The sequence below is a fragment of the Lepus europaeus genome, chromosome 5, assembly GCF_033115175.1.
Source record: "Lepus europaeus isolate LE1 chromosome 5, mLepTim1.pri, whole genome shotgun sequence".
In the NCBI taxonomy this organism is placed as follows: Eukaryota; Metazoa; Chordata; class Mammalia; order Lagomorpha; family Leporidae; genus Lepus; species Lepus europaeus.
In genome coordinates, this window is record NC_084831.1 from 53534066 (window position 1) to 53548738 (window position 14673).

Genomic DNA, 14673 nt, shown 5'->3' on the forward strand with positions numbered 1-14673 from the left:
ACTGTAGATGGTGGCTTTACCTGATATACCACAGCACTGACCTCAATATAGATCTTTTTTAAATAAGTAAGTCATTTATTTTTAAAATTTATTTATTTATTTGAAAGAGTTACACACAGAGAGGAGAGGCAGAGAGAGAGAGGTCTTTCATCCAGCAGTTCACTCCCCAACTGGCTGCAACAGCTGGAGCTACACTGATCCGAAGCCAGGATCCAGGAGCTTCTTCCGGGTCTCCTAGCGGGTACAGGGGCCTGAGGACCTGGGCCATCTTCTGCTTTCCCAGTCACAGCAGAGAGCTGGATTGGAAGTGGAGCAGCCGTGATACAAACCTTTGCCCATATGGGATGCTGGCGCTGCAGGCGGTAGCTTTACCCGCTATGCCACAGTGCCGGCCCCACCAACATAGATGTTTTAAAGGGATTGGTTTATTGGTCACTGGAACACTTCTTTCTAAATTTGATTCTTTTTGTGGAGTCCTTAACTTGTTGTTCTGTTAGGTTTCTGTGAATTAGAAGCTAGATCTAAAGTTTTCATTAGAATCATGGTTAAATACTTTTTATAAGAATACTTCATAAATGACATGTGATTATTTAAAAAATAGCCCATGATGATTTATTTAACTCTATATAAGGTGAGAAACACATTGTGACTTGAATGACCGAGATAGAAAACTACAGATAAATCTTACTTGCATTACTTAGTTTAGCTAAGGTCGGCAAAATCCTCTGCACCCAAGGGAACTCTCTCCAGTTCTCTTCCAATAAGAAGGTTAGCTATGTGGACTTGTTTGTTATGCTCATGGTAGTATCTTGCTGGAACCTAGGAAAGAGCAGTGCAATCCGTTCAGCTTATTCTGCGTGTTATGCTCCCTACCCATTACAATGTCAAGAGCCTAGGACCCTTAGTGAATTTTTCTGTTTGAAGGCTATGTTTAAAATGTATCTGCTGCTGCTGTGTCATCTGCTTTACCTTGCTTTTCTCTTCCCATTGCCTATTTCCTTATTTTCTGTACTGTCAGCAGTTTATTATTTAACACATGGATTGGTATCACATGTGGCATTTTAGATTAAAGGCCTCAGGTAAGTTTTCTTAGAGCTTGTAATGAGGGTGTGGAATGGGAGAGCAGGAGTGAAATAGTTCGCTTAATATGGTTCTCAGCTACTATTAATTCAAGTTAGCAATTTTTATTTTAGGAAATGTTGTAGAACCACCAAAAACACCAGCTCTCTTTCTAACTGGAGCAGTGGAAACAGAAACTAATTTGGATGATGAAGATGAGGAAACTGAAGAAAAAACGGATAATCTAAAAAATGACAACATGCAAGCTTTAGAAAAATTGGGTAGGCACAAAACATTCATTTGGGAGTAATTTAACTTTTCATTTGTTAACCAATTTCTCTGTTTATAATTAATATAATATGACAAATCGTAGAGCCATTTTGGAAATCTAAAATATAGCTTTTTTTAAAAGTTCATTTCTTTTTCTTTATAAAGATTTATTTATTTATTTGAAAGGCAGAAATACAGATAGAGGAGGAGAGAGAGAGAGAGATTGGTCTTCCATGCACTGATTCACCTCCCAAATGGCCACAATGGCCGGTACTGGGCCAGGCCGAAGCCAGGGACCAGGAGTTTCTTCCAGGTCTCCCATGTCAGTGCAGGGGCCCAAAAACTTGGGCCATCTTCTGATGCTTTCGCAAGTGCATTAGCAGGTAGCTGGATTGGAAGTGGGCAGCCGGGAACTCGAACCTGCGCCTTTATGGCATAGTGGCACTGCAGGTGGAGGCCCAACCTTCCTATGACACAGTGCCAGCCCTAAAATGGTGTTCTTAAAATCAGCTCCTTAGCACTTGTAGCAGTTGGAGACCAAGCACATTCTTGTTTAATCTTTGTTTAAATTATGTTAATTTTGAATGTATATTTATTAGTCTGTGATAACTATTTATAATCTTCTTAGCATTTTTAATTACTCTATTTTAGTTTGTATTTATCACTGGCATATCTATATGCATTGTTTATAGCTTCTATATTTGCTTTTCATCATAAACAACATTTACATTTTTATATGTTTGCATCAAATTGCTAGGCTGCTGTATCATTATTCTTTTTCTTTTTACTTGATTTGCAACTTTGTCCTTTTACGTGTACTTTGCTGCTCAATTAATATAGTGAACTCTATTCTGCAAGGATGCTGAGTATAGTCTGAAAGAGTTTCCTGCATGAAAGTTCTCAGAAGAGCAGCCGGCTAAATGAATCTCTTGGGATTCTTAACACTATTTATCATCCAGAGCAGTTTTGGTTTTTGGCTTTGTTTTTTCTCAGGAAAGAATAGCTTGAAGAAGGTGTTAACCAGTAATTCGTATTTAAAATTTTTTCATGATTTGAAAATTTAACTAGTTCTTTTGACCCAAGTTGATTGGGTCAAAATTAATCTTTGCTATTTTAATTCAGTTGAGCTCAGACATTCAGTGGAATATCAGGAGAAAATAAAAAACATTCTTAATTTAGAAAGAGTTCTAGAAATATGTTATTTGTGCTTTTTGGATCAACTTCACTACTTTTTTGTTCTTTGTGCTAATGTATAATTTGTTTGAATTTAAAACTGTGGTTAGTTATTCCCTAAATTAATCTAGCATATCAGTTAATATCGTTAGTTCATGAATGTTCTTTTGTAAATCTAATAATTTAAGTTCTTTAATGTTCATTAGTCTTAGTCTCTGATTTCTGAGGTTAGACTATTTTAGTTAATGATTTGAATTATATAATTAACCATTATGTGCATCTAAAATGAGCCGTCTGTGTTGAAGAATAAAAGCTGATATTGCAAGTTTTTTTTTATTTTAGGCAGATGGTTATGTCAGTCATGCTAAGTGTTTTGTGGTTTGTCCAGTCTTAGAAAATTCAGAGTTTCTCTTTAACTTAAAGAAAAAATATGTAAGTTTATTTCCTACTGCTACTATGGATGTAATTTAAAGTTATAGTGTTAATACTTTGACTTTTACCTATTAGACATTATTCAGACTACGAACTATGTACTGAGATTCTGATTAAGATCATATAGAGGATAGGCAAGACACTTTAAAATCTGTTTTAACTCTTTAGATCATCTTATCTGTTCAACAAAGCCAGTATTACACTCAAGTAAGAACATCATAAAAATTCCAAGTATTCTAATAGCCAAGAAGCAACAAAAGACTGGTATGAATGCAAAGTTTATTTTATGCTAAAGCCCTTGCAACTCTGGTCAAATTAAACAAGATAACTTTTTTCTAAAGGTTTATTTTGTTTATTTGAAAGGCAGAGTTGGGGTGGGGGAGAGATATCTTCCATACACATTGGATTACTTCCCAAATGACTACAATGGTCGGGACCTGGCCAAGTTGAAACCAGGAGCCTGGAACTTCAATCCAGTCTTCCACATGGAAGGCAGGGGTCTAAGTACTTGAGCTGTCTTCCACTGCCTTCTCAGGTGCATTAGCAGGGAGCTGGATAAGAAGTACAGCAAACCAGTGAGAAAGTCAACTCAAACTCGTGCTCCTATGGGATGCCAGCATCACAGGCAGTGGCTTAATCCATTTTGCCAAAACCCTGGTCCCTCAGATAAGCCTTTATAGTCACTCATATGAAAAGTGTGATTTTATTGTTTTGATATGTCTGCTTGATATTAAAGATATCTTGATAAGTTTTTACTTTTCCAATGAATAGATAAAATGGTACTATTTTGAAGAGATTAATATTACACTTGATCTTAGGCAAAAGGCCGAGAAGTGATGAAGTGATTAATATTTACATTAAATCCTTATACATTCTAGCATATCATAAAGCAAAACCAGATGTGTTTTACTTGTAAACTATAGGATATATACATGTAAGCTGTATGTAACTGAAATTACAGTTATGTTTGTTATTTCCTCTTTCCTTTAAAATATCCCTTAACAACAAAAAGCCCTTTCATAATTTAGTCCCAACTGGTCTTCACATTTTACAATAATCTTATAAGTCACTTTACCTAGTAGATGTCAGGTAATGATTTTCCTTTACTTACTGAAATTGTTGTTATAAAAGAAATTAGCAGCTAAATGTTTTTGGCTCACAGTAGCCTCAACTTTTTTTTTTTTTTTTTTTTTAATCTATATATATCCAGAAAGAGTCACGGACTCTCCAGAAAATAAGCTGAAATCCAGATGGGAAAACCTCCTAGGCCCTGATTATGAAGTAATGGTATGTTAAAATCTTTTAATAGAAAACACTTACATCTCATTTTGTGTCAAGCTCCTAACGCTACAATTTAAAGAACTGGTAGCATCAAAAAATGGCCAGCCTGCCTTTATTTCTTCTTTTCTATTGCATCAATCAATTGACTTCTTTTTAAAGTATTTTAAGTTATAAGGACAATTAAGACTGGGACACAAAGTTCAGTTACAATTAGCAGGCACTCAGTTTATGTTGAAACAATTTAAGTCAATGATAAGCCAAAAAATGTTAGGAGAATGAGGGCTTGCCTTTAAATTTATAACCTGTATCAGCTGCTTAAAATTGCTGGCATTTTTATGATTGCTTTTATGATCTGTTTGTTTTATTGTACACTGAAAGGGCTGTGGACATTAGTCCTGTGTTTCACAAAGAATCTTACAGTTTTATGAAAAAAATGAAAGAATGGTTATCAGATGTATTTGGAAGAACAGGAAGTTATTTAGGTTAGGTGTAAGTTGTAGTTCCAGTGGTCCATTTGGCTTCCTTTCACCTCTTATTAAATTCATTAAATAAGGGATTGATTACATTTCTCCATATGAATTCACATGAAAGCAAAAAGCTGTGCTTAGAAAAGCCTCTACAGTGTTCACCCAATGCATTAGCAGTAAAATATTCTTTTAAATTTCTACTGTCATTCATATTTTGTTAATATATGCTTATCATTAGCATTTGATAGCTGGTTGGATTTTTTTCTCTTCTTGATTTAGAATATCCAGCCACTATCTGTTAGAAAATTTCCACAGTCAGAACAGTTCATACTTCGTCTTCTTGCTAATTTTGTGCTTGCATATCAGTTCTCAGGTAGTGCATCTTCTCTGCTTCATAAATTTCAGATACTATCATTAGGCTGTCACCTAGCAAATGACCTTTTATTCTATCCTTACTTTGAAATTCAAAGTAATTTGGTATACTGGTATTTACAAATAGCCAGTTTTGTGATGGGCTCTTTTCTGTTAAAATCTTATATTCCCTATAACCGCCTTTTCCAACTTGATTTGCTGTGTGGTAAGGCCACAGCAGAGGGGCCAGAAAGAGGAGATAGAATTTGAATTTGGAAATTTAAAGTAATAGCTTACTCATTAAAATTTGTAGTTGTTCTCAGGAATGAGGGGCAGAAAGAAGAATCCAGGCAAAGTGGATGGATGGAAGGAAGGGAGAAAGAGAAAAGAGAGGGGGAGTGAGAGAGAGAGAGAACTCCAATGTTTCTCGCTTCGATTTCTTCCGAGTTCTACTACTCTGAAATGTAGTAATTTTAGAATCTTTAGTTGGATTGTTGTTTAACTTAACTCCTGCCTACAGATGCCGCATATTTATTTACAACTCACAGATGCAAATCATCAGTAAAGTACTTTCTGCTTGCAAGGAATTCACGTCTGTGGGTATCTACCATTGAAGCTTGCAACAGTGGCTTTAGACCAGTATTAAAACTCCAACTATCCCATGAGTTTCCTATCAGGGACAAGGTCTCCCCCAGCTTCCTTCCATTTATTATTTATTTATATTTAAAAATCAAAGTTATAGAGTGGGAAAGACAGAGAGGGAGAGATCTTCCATCTGATGGTTCACTTCCCAGATGGTCACAATGGCCAGTGCTGGACTAGTCCAAAGCCAGGAGCTTCATCCAGGTCTCCCATGTGGGTGGCAGGAACCCAAACACTTGGGCTTTCTTCCACTATTTTTCCCAAGCCATTAGCAGGGAGCTAGATTAGAAGTGGAGAAGCCTGGACATGGGATGTAAGTGTCACAGGGCTGCAGCATTACCCGCTTTGCCACATTTCTGGCCCCTGGATGAGGTCTTTCTGTTTGTGACTTTGCCATCTGCTTCTCCTGGGGAAATGATTGAACTTGCTGTGAAAAGTCAAATGTTTCAGTTTTCCCAAAGTCATCTGATTTTATTGACCTTGCAAATTTCATTTTAAGGACTGAATTGAAAGTAAAAATGGCCATACCATTGGCTTTGTCAAAAAAGTAATATTTTTTTAGATTCAATATAATGAAGGATTGTATTAAAATTTGGGGGGTCATGGATTTTTAAAAATAGCATACAGATGTATTTACCCATCACGTTCTGTTCAACTTTTTAATAATTTAGGAGAAAATATTTATATGGAGAACAAGAGAAAGCCAATACTGTCTGAAATTTTCCACTATGTGTTATACTTAGGGTTTCAGAAATTTAGGAAAGAGATTAGAATGTAGGTCAGATGGAGTTATTGGTTTGGCAGATATGTTCAGAAAACCTAGGAAGAAATAAAATTATGCTTTTACAAATATTGGTAATAATTTTTTTACTTTAGGTTGTGACATTGAATACACAGATTGCAGATGATGCTGAGTTACAAAAGTATTCCAAGGTAAGTATTGTTTTTAAAAATTTTTTTAATGTTTAAAGAACTTTATTGCTTGAAGAACTTTATATAAAGTTATAAATTCTTCTTGAAGAAACTAAATTAATGTTTGTTCATAAGTTTCTAGAACTTAGTCTCACATGTTGTCTGGAAATGTGAGGCTTCTCACGGTTATAAAGGATGTTAATTAAGGTGTATTTTAAATCTTCTGTAATGCAGGTGTGATCATATTATGTAGAAGACCCATGTTACCTTCTTTTTTCTTTTTTAAAGATTTATTTATTTATTTGAAAGTCAGAGTTACACACAGAGAGAAGGAGAGGCAGGGAGAGGTCTTCCATCCACTGGTTCATTCCCCAGTTGGCCACAACGGCCAGGAGCCAGGAGCCTCTTCTGGGTCTCCCACATGGGTGCAGGGGCCCAAGGATTTGGGCCATCTTCTACTGCTTTCCCAGACTGTAGCAGAGAGCTGGATCAGAAGTGGAGCAGCTGGGACTTGAACCGGTGCCCATATGGGATGCCGGCACTGCAGATGGCAGCCTTACCCACTATGCCACAGCACTGGCCTCTAACTTACTTATTTTTGATCTCCACTCACTAAAACATAAGTTCTATAGGGCAGAGTTTTTTTTTTTTTTCCTTCCCCCTTGCTTTGTTCTCTTCTGGAATTCTAGCACTCAGTAGAGGATCTGGCACAGAGTAGATATTAATAAATATTTGATTAACAAGTGAATAAATGGACAGCTGAAGCTACTGCTAGGTTTCTATAAGGTGGTTCTGAAAGTCTGCTCAATTGAAATCCTTTACACCAGAATTGCCAAGTCCAAATTTACCTGGAGGTGGGTCAGGAAAGGCAATAAAGTTAGCAAGACTAATGGTGAGGAGCTAGGGAGTAAGAGTGATGGAAAATGTCTTCCTTAATAGAGAATCCCATTCTTTATAAATTTTTTTTTAAATTTTTTATTTTTGACAGGCAGAGTGGACAGTAGAGGGAGACAGAGAGAAAGGTCTTCCTTTTGCCGTTGGTTCACCCTCCAATGGCCGCCGTGGCTGGCGCGCTACGGCCGGCGCACTGCACTGTTCCGATGGCAGGAGCCAGGTGCTTCTCCTGGTCTCCCATGTGGGTGCAGGGCCCAAGCACTTGGGCCATCCTCCACTGCACTCCCTGGCCACAGCAGAGAGCTGGCCTGGAAGAGGGGCAACCGGGACAGGATTGGTGCCCTGACCGGGACTAGATCCCGGTGTGCCGGCGCTGCAAGGCGGAGGATTAGCCTGTTAAGCCACGGCGCCGGCCATAAATTTTTTTTAATTAATTTGAAAGGCAGAGTTACTAGAGAGGGAGAGAAACAGAGAGAGATTCCATCTGCTGGTTCACTCCCCAAATGACTGGAACAGCAGGGCTGGACCAGGCTGAAACCAGGAGCTTCATTTCCCACATGGGCTCAGGGATCCAAGCACTTGGACCATCTTCTCCTGCTTTCCTAGGCGCATTTGCAGGGGGTGGATCAGAAGTGGAGCAGCCGGGACTCAAACCAGTGCCCATTTGGGAATACCAGCATCACAGGTCACAGCTTAATCTGTTGTGCTATAATGCTGGCCCTGAGATCCCCATTCTTTAAGACTGTACTCAAAGTGTGATCATTGTATTTCTTTTACTTGCTGTGTTTCACTTAGTACAAAATATAAGGTCCTGGAATGTAGGGCTTTGATCTCAGGAGGTCAGAGGTGATGAGAAGAGCTGATCCCCCATGGGGACATCCACTGAATTCCAGAGCTGTATAATGTGGGAGGCTAAAACACTAGTCAGGAACCTGGGCAGAACTACACCTCTGCCATGTCTCTGTGATGGTCACCCACCAGTATCCCAACCACCTCTACGTGTGCAGGCACACACACTAGCTCCTTATTACTGCACAAGGTGAGAACTCTTGGAGTAGAGGTAATTAACATCATTTTTAAAATTTTTTTAAATTTTTATTTAATAAACATAAATTTCCAAAGTACAGCTTTTGGATTACAGTGGCTTTCCCCCCATAACTTCCCTCCTACCCACAACCCTCCAGTCTCCCGCTCCCTCTCCCATTCCATTCATATCAAGATTCATTTTCAATTATCTTTATATACAGAAGATCAATTTAGTATCTATTAAGCAAGATTTCAACAGTTTGCACCCACACAGAAACACAAAGTGTAAAGTACTGTTTGAGTACTAATTATAACATTAATTCATATTGTACAACACATTAAGGACAGAGATCCTACATGAGGGGTAAGTGCGCAGTGACTCCTGTTGTTGAATTAACAATTGACACTCTTGTTTATGGAGTCAGTAATCACCCTTTAATTAACACATAATCATTCTTAGGTGTTTAAATTTAAGTAAAAAGTGATCCCTGATAAATATAAGAGTGAGAATAAGAGAAGGAGGAGATGTACAGTTTGGGACATGCTCAATCGGATTTGCCCCAAATGGTAGAGTTAGAAACGTGCCAGGGGATTTCAATTCAATCCCACCAAGGTAGCATGTACCAATGCCATCTCACTAGTCAAAGTGATCAGTTTCATCTCACAGTTGATCATAATGATAGGATTAAGAGTCAAAGGGATCGGCCAGCGCCGCGGCTCACTAGGCTAATCCTCCGCCTTGCAGCGCCGGCACACCGGGTTCTAGTCCCGGTCGGGGCACCGGATTCTGTCCCGGTTGCCTCTCTTCCAGGCCAGCTCTTTGCTGTGGCCAGGGAGTGCAGTGGAGGATGGCCCAAGTGGTTGGGCCCTGCACCCCATGGGAGACCAGGAGAAGCACCTGGCTCCTGCCATCGGATCAGCGCGGTGCGCCGGCCGCAGCGCGCTACCGCGGCGGCCATTGGAGGGTGAACCAACGGCAAAGGAAGACATTTCTCTCTGTCTCTCTCTCTCACTGTCCACTCTGCCTGTCAAAAGAAGAAAAAAAAAAAAGAAAAAGAGTCAAAGGGATCACATAAACAAGACTAGTGTCTGCTAATACTAACTGATAGAATTAAAAAGGAGAGAACGATCCAACATGGGAAGCAGGATACACAGCAGACTTATAGAATGGCAGATGTCCTAAACAGTACTCTGGCCTCAGAATCAGCCCTTAAGGCATTCGGATCTGGCAAAGAGCCCATGAGAGTATTGTAGGCATGGAAAGCCAAGACACTCTGGGAAAAAAAAAAAATCTAAATGAAAGATCTCTGCGAGTGAGATCCCAGTGGAAAGAACAGGACATCAAAGAAGGAGGTACCTTTCTCTGAAGGGAGGAGAAAACTTCCACTTTGACTCTGGCCTTGTCTAAATAAGATCGGAGTTGGCGAACTCAAAAGGCTTCCATAGCCTTGGCAACTCATGACAAGAGCCTAACATCATTTTTTTTTTTTAAGTTTTATTTATTGAAAATCAGAATTAGAGGGAGAGACAGAGAGATCATCCATCCTCTGGTGCATTCCCAAATGTCTGCAACAGCCAGGCTGGGCCAGGTTGAAGCCAGGAACCAGGAGCTTCATCTGAGTCTCCCTCTTGGGTGCAGGGACTCAAGCACTTAGGCCGTGTTCCACTACTTTCCCAGTTATGTTAGCTGGGAGCTGGATCAGAAGTGGAGCTCCTGGGACTTGAACTGACTCCCATATGGGATGCCAGTGCTGCAGACAGCAACTTAACCCACTACACCATAGCACTGACCCCAGTTAACATCATTTGAAGCCTTTTGCAGTTGTCATAAATAATGTTGGTCATTGTATCAAATTATGGCATGATGAGAATTGCAACCAAATAGCCAATAATGACAAAACACCACACAATAGCAATAGATCCAAAGTTGATCTAGATGTTGGAATTAACTACTTATATTCTTATAAGCAGGACCAGTGCTGTGGCATAGTAGGTTAAGCCTCTGCCTGCAGTGCTGGCATCCCATATGGGCACCGGTTCTAGTCCCAGCTGCTCCTCTTTCGATCCAGCCCTCTGCTATGGCTTGGGAAAGCAGTGGAGGATGGCCTAAGTGCTTGGGCCCTTGCACCCCAGGGGGGACTGGAAGAAGCTCCTGGATCCTGGCTTCGGATAGGTCCAGCTTCAGCTGTTGTGGCCATTTGGAGAGAGAACCAGTGGATGGAAGACCTTTCTCTCTTTCTCTCCCTTGCTTTGTATCTCAAATAAATAAATAAAAATTTTAAAAAATCCTTATAATTTATATTTAACATATTCAAGAAATAAAGGATATGGCAAAGATGGGTTTTCTTTATACTTGAGAATTTCACCTGTGAATTACAAATCTGAAAATGAATAAAATGGAAATTACAGGGTAGAAAAATAACTAAATTAAGTATTCAGTAGATTAGAATTAGCAGAATAGGCACAAGGAATTCAGTGAACTGGAAGACAGTTAAACAGAAAATAGCCAATATCTGAGAATTTAGTGAAAATTAAAGAGCAGTTTAGCAAAAAACACTGATTTATATGTAAAACGATTAAAAAAAAGCCTACTGTGCGCTTGCAGCTGTTCAAGGAATATTATATTTAATTCCTATACATATCTGGAGGTAAAAACTAATCTATCAGTATGTCCCTTTCACAGAAAATTAAATTAGACATAGTTTAGATGATTTTCCAGCATCGCATAGCTATCTAGAATTTGAACTCAGGAAGTTGATTCTAGGTCCATGGAGTCAGTAGAGAACCCTGCAGTAATTAATAACAGTTGGTATGTGGTGAGGTACTTCTTACTTTGATTGTCAGCAGATAAGGTGAAGTAGGCCAGGTGCTGAGAGCTTCCAGAACCAGGCTGACCCGCATAGGCTTTATCCTGGGTGCCAGGCAACCCCAATGGAAGGGACAAGGCAGGGTTGTATCATGATGTGGGGTCCAGATTATCACTTCTCTTCCGTCCTTCCGGCTTTCTGATGAGGATAACTGTTTCCTGGCTCTAGCTGGTGGTCCTAAGGGTCTAGCTGTTATTTTGGTGGTTTCCACCCCACTGGAGGGGATGACTTAAGTTGCGTTTCTGTATGGTAGGGGTTCATATCAGCAGATAAGGTTTTCTCTGGAGGTGGGTGGGGCTGTGGGGAAGGAAGGAGGAGGAAGCTATTTACGGTGGCTGAGGGTTAGCAGCCCTGCTTCTAGCAGCTGTTAATCATGATACAGGAACAGTTTTCCTGCATCTGGGGAGACTTGCACTTTTAGGGATGGCTTTCTTTCTTTCTTTTCTTTTTTTTTTGACTGGCAGAGTTAGACAGTGAGAGAGACAGAAAGATCTTCCTTCCATTGGTCACTGCGGCCGGTGCACTGTGCCGATCCGAAGCCAGGAGCCAGGTGCTTCCTCTTGGTCTCCCATGTGAGTGCAAGGCCCAAGCACTTGGGCCACCCTCCACTGCACTCCCGGGCCACAGCAGGGAGCTGGCCTGGAAGAGGGGCAACCGGGATAGAATCTGCCGGGGTTGGCTTTCTTTAAGATAATCACAACTGTGTGAGAGAAAAGCATTAAACTCATTCTAGTGACCTTGCTGCTGGCCATCAATTGTAATATGAAGTGTTCATCAGTAATATCCCTGGTATGGGAACAGACATACCAACTCCTGTTCTCCGGCTTCAACAGAATAGAGACAAATTTCACTTTATTTCCCTCCTGAATTAAATTTCCTGAGCCAGAGAACATTAAAATGTTGTCTCCTCCCACCCTCCCCCTGCCTCACTGTATTGTGAGTAGATAGACTGTGGGATGTACCAGATTTTTCCAACAGTTGCAGTGGGTGTTAGTACTCAGTTATAAAGACCAGTTAATTGCTTGAAAGCTATTTTCTCCTTCATTTCTCATAATAACCCCATTGGTCTGTAAACATTTCCTTCTCATTTTTGAAAAAGAGTCATTCATTCATTCATTATTCATTCAAAAGGCAGACTAACAGAGGAAGAGACAGACACACAGAGAGAGAGAGAGAGAGGTCTTTCATCTGCTGATATACTCCTCAGTGACCTCAATGGCTGGGGTCTGGGGTGGGTGTGTGTGCAGCCTGAAGCCAGGAACCTGGAACTCCAGCAAGATCTCCAACATGGTCAACAGGGGCCCAAGCACTTGGCCATCTTCCTCTGCTTCCCAGGTGTGTTTGCAGGGAGCTGGATTAGAAGTGGAGCATCCAGGACTTAAACTGGTATTCATATGGGATGCTGGCCTTGCAGGTGGCACCTTAACCAGTTGCAACACAATGCTGGCCCCCTCCTTCTTATTTTTCATATGGCAAAATTGAGTGTCAGGCAGGTTAAAGATTATATGTAGTTAGTAGCAGACTTAGGAAAGAAATCAAGTATTATCTAGTTTCTAAGCTAGCACTACTCCTTTTTCTTTTTAATTCTGAATAGATAATATGTGGAGAAGATGTAAAATTCAAAATGCATAAAAGTATATACTACAAACAATAAGTTTTTCTTCCATCCTGGTCGTCTCATTTTCTTTTTCAGAGCAACCATTATTACCAACTGTTCAACATGAAATTGTACACTTGCTGGCCGGCACCGCGGCTCACTAGACTAATCCTCTACCTGCGGCGCCGGCACACCGGGTTCTAGTCCTGGTCGGGGCGCCAGATTCTGTCCCGGTTGCCCCTCTTCCAATCCAGCTCTCTGCTGTGGCCCGGGAGTGCAGTGGAGGATGGCCCAAGTGGTTGGGCCCTGCACCCTCATGGGAGACCAGGAGAAGCACCTGGCTCCTGTCTTCTGATCAGCGTGATGTGCCGGCCGCAGCATGCTGGCTGCGACGGCCATTGGAGGGTGAACCAACAGCAAAAGGGAGACCTTTCTCTCTGTCTCTGTCTCTCTCTCTCACTGTCCACTCTGTCAAAAAAAAAAAAAAAATTGTACACTTGCTGCTCTCTGGGTTGAGAGCCTAAGTCACTGTAGAGCAATGTTATCTACTAGGACAGGTGCTATCTCAGAGTCCTCAGAGGAGCATTTTTTTTTTAAATTTTTTTAAACTTTTATTTAATGAATATAAATTTCCAGTGTACGGCTTATGGATTACAATGGCTTCCCCCTCCCATAACTTCCCTCCCACCCGCAACCCTCCCCTTTCCCGCTCCCTCTCCCCTTCCAATCACATCAAGATTCATTTTCAATTATCTTTATATACAGAAGATCAGTTTAGTATAAAGATTTCAACAGTTTGCACCCACATAGAAACACAAAGTGAAACATACTGTTTGAGTACTAGTTATAGCATTAAATCAAAATGGACAGCACATTAAGGACAGAGATCCCACATGAGGAGCAAGTGCACAGTGGCTCCTGTTGTTGACCCAACAAATCGACACTCTAGTTTATGGCGCCAGTAACCACCCAAGGCTTTTGTCATGAGTTGCCAAGGCTATGGAAGCCTTCCAAGTTCGCTGACTCTGATCATATTTAGACAAGGTCATAAAAGGCAGAGTGAGGATAGTAACCAATGATCCTAAGAGTGGCATTTACCAGGTTTGAACGATTATACAGCATTAAGTGGGGAAGAGGACCATCAGTACACACAGGTTGGGAGTAGAGCCATTGGTGGTAGAGTAGAGGTTATGATTACAAAGGAATGAGGCCCAAGTGCGCTAGACAGGGTCTAGAACAAAGGACAGAGTCATTATTAGAGGAGCTAAGAAAGGTGCTGTCTAAGCTACAATTAAGTTTTCTGATTGAGAGGCAAATAGAACCTGATAGAAGGGGCCTGATAATAATCTGTTGGGCTTTAGGCCTTGTGAGTTAAGAGGCCCAGACCTATCTATCTCTTCACATGGGGTACATCCTAAGGGAGGTGTGAAACTCCTAGGGGAAGGCACTCTGTTGACTTTCATTACTTGGCTGGGCTGGGAGGAGAGCTGGCCAGGTAAGGCAGGGGGCATCTCTAACAAGAAATTTACAGTTCTGCCTGCAGTGTTGCTGAGGCCGTCCCCTCAGCTGCAGTGGTCCCTTTGGAAGTTGGGCTGAGTGAAGGGCTTTTCAGCTTAGAGCCAATAAGATCTGTGGCTCTGACCTGGGCATCCTTCGACTCCAGGGCAGGTCCAGTTCCAGTGATCCAACTCTTGGCAGAGCT

At 40.9% G+C, this 14673-nt stretch overlaps 1 protein-coding gene across 9 annotated transcripts in view; it reads left to right on the forward strand.

The window, feature by feature from the left end:
• PATJ (PATJ crumbs cell polarity complex component) overlaps window positions 1-14673 on the forward strand; it is a 445385-nt gene that overhangs the window by 65043 nt on the left and 365669 nt on the right. For all 9 annotated transcript variants that reach the window (XM_062191443.1, XM_062191441.1, XM_062191445.1 and 6 more), the window contains exons 12-14: window positions 1194-1340; window positions 4145-4221; window positions 6552-6608. In XM_062191443.1, the coding sequence (XP_062047427.1) occupies window positions 1194-1340; window positions 4145-4221; window positions 6552-6608 (281 nt within the window). The remainder of the gene's footprint in view (window positions 1-1193; window positions 1341-4144; window positions 4222-6551; window positions 6609-14673) is intronic.